The following is an 11232-nucleotide window of genomic DNA, read 5'->3' on the forward strand; positions in this document are numbered from 1 at the left end:
GCACGGGCCATGGTGGCTACAGAAGGTGTTCTTGCTCTAAGCTCAGACATTTGCTGTTACTGTAGGATTTCTGGGCTCATATCTTTGAGGAGAAAAGTAAGATTTCAAAGATAAAAGATTGTATCTAATTCTTTAAAATTGTTTCAGGGTTGTTACCACTCACTTCTTGACTTTTTGAAGACAAACACCAAGGTTCTTGGAATCGTGGCTTTGGGAATTTGTGCACTGGAGGTAATGTATTAAGTAGTACATACAGCACAGAAACTAGCCATTCAGTCTAACCAAGAGTCAATATTTAATGGTCCAGACCTTCCATCTTTAAGCATCTGAAACTATCATTATAATCTTTTCTATTTCCTACTCCCTCAAATGCTTTTTTGTTTGCTTTCCCTTAAATGTAGCTGCAGTAATCACCGTAGCCACTCCCTCTGGGTGAAGACATTTTAAAAAAATTCTTTATTGGATTTGTGGGTGACTCTCCTATATGGCTAGTCTCCAGTTATGCTGTTCTCCTCAACAGGGAATGGTCATTTTTATCCACTCTATTCATCATTTTAAAGTCTTGTCTTAGGTCACCCCTCTGTTTTCTTTTTCAGACAAGCAAAAGAGACCCAGCCTTTGTCAAGCTTTCCCTGATATGTAAACCCTCATACTTCTGGTATCATATCTTTAAATCTTCTCTACACACTCTCAAGTGCCTCAAAATCCATTTTATAATATGACATCCAGAACTGCATACTTTATTTTAAACAGAAACCAAAAGAACTGTGGATGCTGTAAATCAGGAACAAACACAAAGTTGCTGGGAAAGCTCAGCAGGTCTGGCAGCATCTGTGAAGGAGAAAACAGAGTTAGCGTTTCGGGTCTGGGAGGGGTCACCAGACCCAAAATGCTAACTCTGTTTTCTCCTTCACAGATGCTGCCAGACCTGCTGAGCTTTTCCAGCAACTTTGTTTTTGTACCTTATTTTAAATGTGGTTGAAGCAAAGTTCAATACAGGTTTAATAAAATGTCACTTTTTAAAAAAAATTCTACTCGATTTTATGCCCAACTTTGAATGCTTACAATTGGAATGATGACTACATTTATTGATTTATCAGGGTTAAATTAGGTTTTTATCAACAGCTTGCATCCTGTTAAAATTCAAGAATAAAGGGTATGATGAAAGGTATTGATGGATGAGATAGAGAAACATCATTTCCCAAGGTCATGGAGCCAGAACAAGAAAGCATTTCCTTGAATAAAATCAAAAAAAAACTGTGGATACTAGAGATCTGAACTAAAACTGAAAATGCAGGAGACAGTCATCTGTGAAGAGAGAAACAGAGTTGACATTTCAAGCTGATTAAGACAGATAAGAAAAAGACCTGAAAAAGAATATTTCCAAAACTTTCTATTTTTATTTCAACATTTCCTTAAATGTAGAGCTTGCCCATTCAGGGGAGATGTCTGGAAGAAAATCTTCACACAAAGGGTTGTGAAAATTTGAAAATTTCTCTCCCAGAAAGCGGTTGAGGCTGGCTTTGTGGTCAAATGAAAATGTCAAAACTGAGAATGATTGATTTTTGTTAGATAGCAGTATGAAAGATTACAGAGCCAAGGTAGGTAACTAGACAAAGATAATGCCATGATCTAATTTTTTGGCTGAACAGACCTACTGATGTAATTATTATGTGATTTTCTTTTCATTTGATTTAATGGCCTGTATTAAATGTCTGCTCAATGGGAAATGTTGGAATAACCTGTTCACTCTGGAGAAGAAAGCCGTCAGACAACAAAATGCTGCAAAGGCCTCACCAATAACGAAACTTGCTTGATATCCTGTTTTACATTCTGGCTGTGTAATAACATAGACTAGGTTGTAATAGTATCAACAAATAAATAACTTGACAATTAACTACACAATAAAATAATTGCTGTCAACCAGGATTTTCCTTTAAAATTAATACTTAATTCAGGGCAGTAAAGAGAGTAAAATACATTCTGTCTGCCAGTCTTGTTCATTGATTCTCCTGGTCACTGCAGACCTCTCTGCCAACCCCACCACCCCACCCCCCAACCTCCCGCACCCCTCTGAGAGTGGAGCCAAGGTATTGTGCCCAAAGTCTGCACCAAGAAGTCTTTATCCATCAGGCTTCAGGCCTGCTTGCTGCCTATCTACGGCTTGTTCCTGGCCACATTGTAAAGTAAAGCAAAATCACCATAGTCCCAGAGGACCATCGTTGCATTGGAGAGAGATGATAGTAGTTTAACCTGAAGGTCATCATGTCTCAGGTGAGAGGAATGGTTGAGAAGGTTGAACCTCATGGTACTCTCAGTCAGTGCGGGAACTGAACCCATGCTGATGGTGTTACTCTGCATCATAAATGAGCCAACTGAGCTAACTGACACCTACCAGGAGATATAGGCCCACCCTCGGGTGAATGTGTGTGTGGAGTTTGCACATTCTCCCTGTGTCTGCGTGGGTTTCCTCTGGGTACTCCAGCTTCCTCCCACAGTCTAAAGATGTACAGGTTAGGTGGATTGGCCATGTTAAATTGTCCATAGTGTTCAGGGATGTGTAGATTAGGTGTGTTATAGGGGATGAGTCTGGGTGGGATGCCCTGAGGGACTTGTGGTGTGGACTTGTTGGGCTTTAGGGCCTATTTCCACACTATAGGGATCGAAGATCCACAATCTACTTAATCTAGTCAGTGACCTCAATATATACACCGAAGTCAACAACACTCATACAGAGCCGACATCATCTCTTCTCATGTTTATAGTTGATAAACAATACTGTCTGGTCCTACTCAAGGTAAGTTCTCCAAAGGGATTATTATTATTTAAAATAATAAATGTTGAGTTTGTTTTACTTGATTTGGTTCATGAATATGAATTTCTGTCTGCAAGTTTGTGTTTATGTAATCCTTCTGAAGCATAGGATTGTACTTTTCCTTCTGAAATATATTTTGTCTTGAAGTATGCCAAAGATTCTACTATTTTAATTGTCTGTGAAATTATCTTTAACTGTTTGAATATCCAAATTAGTACCATATATCTCAATGGTTTATGGAAAAATGGCATGCAAATCATGGCAGGTCAATGTAAGTTCTTAAATAAAAAATACAGGCAATATTTCTCAGCAGGGGTTCCTCTTATAATTCAGAGGTATTCACCTTTGTCCCCCTCCACCCACACATCAACAAATACCAGTCACATCTGGACAGCGAACAGTTTTTCTGCGGCCTCCACCTCCATGCTTACTTCTTTAACCGTGAGCCTAACTCTCCCTCCACTGATCCCTTCACCCGTCTAATACACAAGTCCTCCTCCTGGACACCACCCCCAGGCCTCCTACCCTCCCTCGACCTCTTCAGGTCCAACTGCCGTCATGACATCAACCGCCTCAACCTCTCCCCTGCAGAATGGGCAGCCCTACGCTCCCTCTGCTCCAATCCCAACTTCACCATCAAACCCGCAGGCAAGGGAAGCCCAGTTGTAGTATGGCACACTGACCTTTACATTGCTGACACCAGGCGCCAACTTTCCGACACCTCCTACCGCCCCCTTGATCATGACCCCATCCCCGAGCACCAAACCATCATCTCCCAAACCATCCACGACCTCATCACGTCAGGTGGCCTCCCACCCACAGCCTCCAACCTCATTGTTCCCCAACCCCACACGGCCCACTTCTATCTTCTTCCCAAAATCCACAAACCCGCCTGCCCTGGTCGACCTATTGTCTCCGGCTGCTCCTGCCCCACCGAACTCATCTCCACCTATCTGGACTCCATTTTCTCCCCTTTGGTCCAGGAACTCCCTACTTATGTCCATGACACCACCCAAGCCCTCCACCTCCTCCAGAACTTCCAATTCCCCAGTCCCCAACACCTCATTTTCACCATGGACGTCCAGTCCCTATACACCTGCATTCCCCATGCAAATGTCCTACAGGCCCTCCGCTTCTTCCTGTCCCACAGACCCAACCAGTCCCCCTCCACCGACATCCTCATCTGCCGAGCTGAACTCGTCCTCACCCTCAACAACTTCTCTTTCGATTCCTCCCACTTCCTACAGACAAAGGGGGTGGCCATAGGTACCTGTATGGGCCCAAGCTAGGCCTGCCTCTTTGTAGGTTATGTGGAACAGTCCCTCTTTCACACCTACACTGGCCCTAAACCCCACCTCTTCCTCTGTTACACTGATGACTGTATCGGCGCTGCCTCATGCTCCCAAGGGGAGCTCGAACAGTTCATCCATTTCACCAACACCTTCCACCCCAACCTTCAGTTCACCTGGACCATCTCCAACACCACCCTCACCTTCCTGGACCTTTCTGTCTCGAGCTCAGGCAACGGCCTACAAACTGATGTCCATTTCAAGCCCACCAACTCCCACAGCTACCTGGAATACAACTCCTCCCACCCACCTTCCTGCAAAAGTTCCATCCCCTATTCCCAATTCCTTTGCCTCTGCCGCACCTGCTCCCAGGATGAGGCATTCCACTCCCGCACATCCCAGATGTCCTCCTTCTTCAAGGACCGCAACTACCATACCCCCCAGCAGTGGTCGAGAACGCCCTCAACCGTGTCTCCTGCATTTCCCGCACCTCATCCCTCACACCCTGCCCCCGCGATAACCACCAAAAGAGAATTCCCCTAGTCCTCACATACCACCCCACCAACCTCCGGATACAATGCATCATCCTCCGACACTTGCAACAGCTACAATCCGACCCCACCACTAAAGACATTTTTCCTACTCCACCCTTGTCTGCCTTCCGGAGAGACCACTCTCTCCGCGACTCCTTTGTCCGCTCCACACTCTCCTCCAACCCCACCACACCCGGCACTTTCCCCTCCAACCGCAGGAAGTGATACACCTGCCCCCACACCACCTCCCTCACCCCGATCCCGGGCCCCCAGATGACTTTCCACATCAAGCAGATCCGCCAATGTGGTATACTGTATCTGCTGTACCCAGTGTGGCTTCCTCTACATTGGGGAAACCAAGCGGAGGCTTGGGGACACCTTGCAGAACACCTATGCTTGGTTCACAGTTAACAACTGCACCTCCCAGTCGTGAACTATTTCAACTCCCCCTCCCATTCCTTAGACGACATGTCCATCCTGGGCCTCCTGCAGTGCCATAATGATGCCACTCATATTCCGCTTGGGAACCCTGCAGCCGAATGGTATCAATGTGGATTTCACCAGCTTCAAAATCTCCCCTCCCCCCATTGCATCCCAAAACCAGCCCAGCTCGTCCCTGCCTGCCTAACCTGTTCTTCCTCTCACCTATCCCCTCCTCCCACTTCAAGCCGCACCTCCATTTCCTCCCTACTAACCTTATCCCGCCCCCTTGACCTGTTCGTCCTCTCCGGACTGACCTATCCCCTCCCTATCTCCCCACCCATACTTTCCTCTCCACCTATCTTCTCCTCTATCCATCTTCTATCTGCCTCCCCCCTCTCCCTATTTATTTCAGAATCCTCTCCCCATCCCCCTTTTCTGATGAAGGGTCTAGGCCTGAAACATCAGCTTTTGTGCTCCTAAGATGCAGCTTGGCCTGCTGTGTTCATCCAGCCCCACACTTTGTTACCATGAATGTGGTGGGCTTGGAGGAGAGTGTGTATTTAAGATATGTTGTGCTAGGGTTTCTTTCTCCTTGATGTTTCCTCTTTTTCATAATTGAAACAATGTGCAATGCTATAATGTAAATAGTTCTATACTGACCGTTCTTTTTCGTTTTTACAGATAGGTGCAATGGCAGCATCCATGATAATGTACTGTCAAATCAAAAAAGACGAAAAAAGCGTATGAATATGGAGAAGGAATTATATACTTACCATTTTACTTTACAATTTGTGTTTTGTTAAATTGCGTTGGTTTAATATTAGGTAAAAGAATGTTTTTTGCCAATAAACTAGAAAGCTTTGCAATGCCTGTCTATCAATATACATTGTGTGCATAAGGTATCAGTGGAACAAGAATGTGATCTCTTCCAGCCATGATCCCATTGTTATTAAGGTTTCCTAATACCTGGGTTTTGGACTGAGTCCCATTTTCCCAGCGTAATGGAATTATGAAAACTGTTACAATATAGTGACGTTCATTATTGTAATCTTTAAAGTTTGTAATTAATTTTTATTATCAGCAAAGCCAATTACAGATATCCAATAGCAACTCTGGCTATAACTAAAACCTGCCTCCTGCCTTTCATCAAGAAAATAATTAAAGACGTTGAATAAAAAGACTGGAGCCTGCACTTAGCAAACTGTCCATTATGGTAATTGTCTCATTTTATTAAAATAAGTTGGGCAACTAGACATTCCTGGAAGACATTACATCAGCAGTGTTCATTTTGCATAACTTTGGATCGGATACAATTCAAATAGGTTAGATAGGATTTGCACTAGAACACAAAAACAAACTGAAATTTAGCTATTCAGCATCTATTTTTTGGGAGCTGGATAACCTCCTAACCATTCTATGACAAGCCAGAAGCTCAAAACACCTTTACTTCTAAAAGTGCACTGCTCATCACTTTGGATAAGATTATTTTGCTGGCATCAGGAATGTGTTTAGGAACAAGAACGTTAAAATTTATTTGTTTAAATTGCTGCCCTTTGCTTCTTACAAGACCTGTTCTTAATAATTAAATGCCCTGCCGTTTCACCTGTCTCTTGCTGAACTTGAACAGCATTTACTGATAATTGGCAGGAATGCTCCTATACCCACCCAACTGAAGAGAATAGGAGATATCTCAGATTCTCCAGCATCAGCAGTTCCTACTATCTCTGAAGAGATAGAGTAACAGCCTTACATTATTCCCAATCTTACTTTTGAGGCAATAGAGAAGCTCAACCTCAACAGCTAAAAATCACATTCCAAGCCAGCACTCACCATCTCTCCTGCTCATGTACCTAAAGTTTGCATCAGCTCGCTCATCAGCAAGGCTTTACCTGGACAGATAGCTGTTAGTCTCTACAACATACTCATCCAAGGTCTAATACCAATGTTTACTTGAACTTCTAGACCAAAGCCTTTTAAATAAAGCAACAGCATTCCCTAGCCTGTTGTAGACAATCCAATTCCTTTCCACATGTACAGCAGCACAATATGCTAATAGTTCACACATTATACAAACAGGTTTCATACGGGTTAGTTTAGATTCAAGATTTGCTTATCACTATTCAGTGCAGATGAGACAAAAATAGTTTATTGTTCTGATAGAAAATATCTACTAAACTGTTTAATCCTTATAAAATGTAGATTTTCTTTTGATTCTTAAATGCAATGGAGGGTAACAATCAGCTAAAATTTTTTAAAACCTTGCTTATATCAGAAAAAAATAAAATCTATTAAAATAACATGTTGCTCACTACATAAGTGATTATTGCAATACCTCTTATCAAACAAATATATTGTTGTATTAAATGTAAAATATTTTTTTCCTACAAAGATAAAACTTTTCTTCTACAATAATGCACTTTACACATTCTGCCATGAAAAAGTCCCTATATTTCAGAAGTTACAGGGGTTTAAGGGCAGCAGGGAGATGAGGGAAATGATCTGCTCCCTTTCTAAGTTATCACTCCATAGAGTAATACATTCCAACGACAGTGCTGGGTGAGCTGGATGCCTTATGAGAACAGTATACAACTTGCACCTTCAGAGACCAGCATTCAAGTTCAAAAGCTTTTACAGAATGTAGAATGACAGCCGTACGCTCTCAAAAAAGTTAGAAATATTACTAATTTGTCTAGAAAGATGCAGCTCAGTGTTTTTCCTAAACATGGTTTGTCACTTCTTAAAGGTTTGCAGCAAATTCAAAATTGATACAGAGAAAGTTATTTCTAACTAAACAACTTGACCGTCAATACATTGAGAAAGGAGTACTTTCTTAACAATGAAATACATCTCTGGATTACTGAATAAAGTAGCTGAAAATGCAATTATGAAAGTCAGAATATCATCAGACCATGGTTCTCAAATGCAGCTACATACAGCTATGGAAAATAAGGATCAACCATCAATAATGACTTTAAAAAACAGCTGCCTTTAGTTTTGCTTGATGTATATACTGTGATGTGATACATTAACCTACATCTCACTTAATCTATCCCAGAGTTCCATCTGATTTTTTTCTTTGATGTTAATGGTCAGGAGCTGTAGGTTTATTACAGGAAGCAAATGTTTCATGTTAGAAAAAGCAGTGTATTGATACAATAATACTCTCCCTCTCAAAAATAAACCAAATTAAAAGTGCAACAGAAATGTTACATTACAAAACATAAAGTTTTTAAATTTCAAAATAATTCAAGAAAAGGAATTGCAAAGTTCAAATAGAACCTCTAAAGAAGTAACAAACTTTTTTAAAAAAGAACAAATCTTCTGATTGTATTTTTAATATTCACTTTTCTGTATTCACCTGCTATAGCTTCTGAATTATATTTGACAATAAATGATTATCTGAATATATATGTGGTTTACTTGTTTTCTTTTCATTTTCTGGTTTCACAGGAAAGTTGTGACTGATGCTGAACTTAAATCCTTAAGCTTACTTCCAAATAACTAGTTTTCCAACTATCAACAGACTGTAATTATTGCACAAAATCAGAAATGAGCTCAACCTGGACTTCACAGGTGTGCAGGAGTAAGTTTTCTTTCCACCTCATTGCAGTGAAGCAAATGAAATGCCTTTTGCTCTGCCTTAGATTCCTGTCCTGCACCAGGTGTTCATTCTGGGATGGTGCCTTGCAGCATGGGAATTTCTTTCCCATTTTGATGAAGGGTCATTAACCTGAGGTGTTTGTTCCATCTATCTACAAACACTGCCTCATCTGAGTATTATGGGCATAGCTGGAAAGGACACAGAGGGTGTAGCTGATCCTCAGTGTGTCTACGCACCTCATCCTATAGCCAGTGATAATGGGAACTGCAGATGCTGGAGAATCCAAGATAATAAAATGTGAGGCTGGGTGAACACAGCAGGCCAAGCAGCATCTCAGGAGCACAAAAGCTGATGTTTCGGGCCTAGACCCTTCATCAGACAGGGGGATGGGGTGAGGGTTCTGGAATAAATAGGGAGAGAGGGGGAGGCGGACCGAAGATGGAGAGAAAAGAAGATAGGCGGAGAGGAGAGTATAGGTGGGGAGGTAGGGAGGGAATAGGTCAGTCCAGGGAAGACGGACAGGTCGAGGAGGTGGGATGACGTTAGTAGGTAGGAGATGGAGGTGCGGCTTGGGGTGGGAGGGAGGGATGGCTGAGAGGAAGAACAGGTTAGGGAGGCGGAGACAGGCTGGACTGATCTTGGGATGCAGTGGGTGGAGGGGAAGAGCTGGGCTGGTTGTGTGATGCAGTGGGGGGAGGGGACGAACTGGGCTGGTTTTGGGATGCGGTGGGGAAAGGGGAGATTTTGAAGCTGGTGAAGTCCACATTGATACCATTGGGCTGCAGGATTCCCAAGCAGAATAGGAGTTGCTGTTCCTGCAACTTCGGGGTGGCATCATTGTGGCACTGCAGGAGGCCCATGATGGACATGTCATCTAAAGAATGGGAGGCGGAGTGGAAATGGTTCGTGAATGGGAGGTGCAGTTGTTTATTGCGAACTGAGCGGAGGTGTTCTGCAAAGCGGTCCCCAAACCTTCGCTTGGTTTCCCCAATGTAGAGGGAGCCACACCGGGTAAAATGGACACAGTATTGGCAGATGTGCAGGTGAACCTCTGCTTAATATGGAAAGTCATCTTGGGGCCTGGGATATGGGTGAGGGAGGAGGTGTGGGGGCAAGTGTAGCATTTCCTGCGGTTGCAGGGGAAGGTGCCGGGTGTGGTGGGATTGGGTGGCAGTTTGGAGCGAACAAGGGAGTCACGGAGAGAGTGGTCTCTCCGGAAAACAGACAAGGGTGGGGAAAAGTTGCAGGAACAGCAACTCATATTCCGTTTGGGAAGCCTGCAGCCCAATGGTATCAATGTGAACTTCACCAGCTTCAAAATCTCCCCTTCCCCCACCGCATCCCAAAACCAGCCCAGTTCGTCCCCTCCCCCCACTGCATCACACAACCAGCCCAGCTCTTCCCCTCCACCCAGTGCATCCCAAAACCAGTCCAGCCTGTCTCTGCCTCCCTAGCCTGTTCTTCCTCTCAGCCATCCCTTCCTCCCACCCCAAGCCGCACCTCCATCTCCTACCTACTAATCTCATCCCACCTCCTCGACCTGTCTGTCTTCCCTGGACTGACCTATCGCCTCCCTACCTCCCCACCTATACTCTCCTCTCCACCTATCTTCTTTTCACTCCATCTTCGGTCCGCCTCCCCCTCTCTCCCTATTTATTCCAGAACCCTCAACCCATCCCCCTCTCTGATGAAGGGTCTAGGCCCGAAACGTCAGCTTTTGTGCTCCTGAGATGCTGCTGGGCCTGCTGTGTTCATCCAGCCTCACATTTTATCATCCTCTAGCCAGCTCACTCTAATGATGCACAACAAGCTAGAATTGGCTCTTTCATTAACTGCAGAGGCTGCACCCTATTGCAGGACACTTATTAATTGGCACTGGCTGCCAGAATCCTGAGAGTAAAATGCACCACATGTGACAAGATGGCACAAAAAACGTAACAGACTTGGTAAAAAGCACATTAATCAGGTATTGTCACTAAATGGAAGCACTGTAGCATTAAAAACCAAAAAAATCATACAGGCATTTATTTAGTTAATAGACTGGTGACACTGAAACCAATGAATGTGGAACAATATTGCAAAGGTTTGTCAACATGTCTGACTTAGCACAAGCTATAAACGTGATATAAAATTGTCAGACAATGACTGTTACTGGACTGAGAATTCAAAGGCTTGGGCTGATGATCTAGAAATATATGTTCAAATCATGCAGTGTAGCTGGGGAATTTAAACTCAACAAATAAATTCGGAATGAAATGTTAGTATGGCAACCACACAGCTAGTGGTTTGCCATTAAAAGCTCCTGATGAGCCTTTAGTGAGAAAAATATCTGCTGTTCCTACCGGATCTAGTTTTAACTCCAGACTCACAGCAATGTGACTGACTTTTAACTACATTCTGAAATGACCCAACGAATCACTCATTTGTATTCGAGTGACAGTTCACCACCACCCTTTCAAGGGCAATTAGGAGTTAGCATGAATCCTGACATTACCAGTGAGCTGTATTCTCTTTAGAGAATATAATGACTCCACATTTATCACATTTTAGTGATTTCTTTTCCAGAAATCG

General features: G+C 43.3%; 1 protein-coding gene across 2 annotated transcripts in view; it reads left to right on the forward strand.

Moving 5' to 3' along the window:
- Positions 1–8466, forward strand: part of LOC125447368 (tetraspanin-1-like) — a 40350-nt gene extending 31884 nt beyond the window's left edge. For both annotated transcript variants that reach the window (XM_048521689.2, XM_048521690.2), the window contains 2 exons: positions 148–231; positions 5742–8466. In XM_048521689.2, coding sequence (XP_048377646.1) covers positions 148–231; positions 5742–5807 — 150 coding nt within the window. In that variant the 3' untranslated portion in view covers positions 5808–8466. The remainder of the gene's footprint in view (positions 1–147; positions 232–5741) is intronic.
- Positions 8467–11232: the final 2766 nt, after the last annotated feature.

This window comes from Stegostoma tigrinum, chromosome 35, assembly GCF_030684315.1.
Source record: "Stegostoma tigrinum isolate sSteTig4 chromosome 35, sSteTig4.hap1, whole genome shotgun sequence".
NCBI classification, from domain to species: domain Eukaryota; kingdom Metazoa; phylum Chordata; class Chondrichthyes; order Orectolobiformes; family Stegostomatidae; genus Stegostoma; species Stegostoma tigrinum.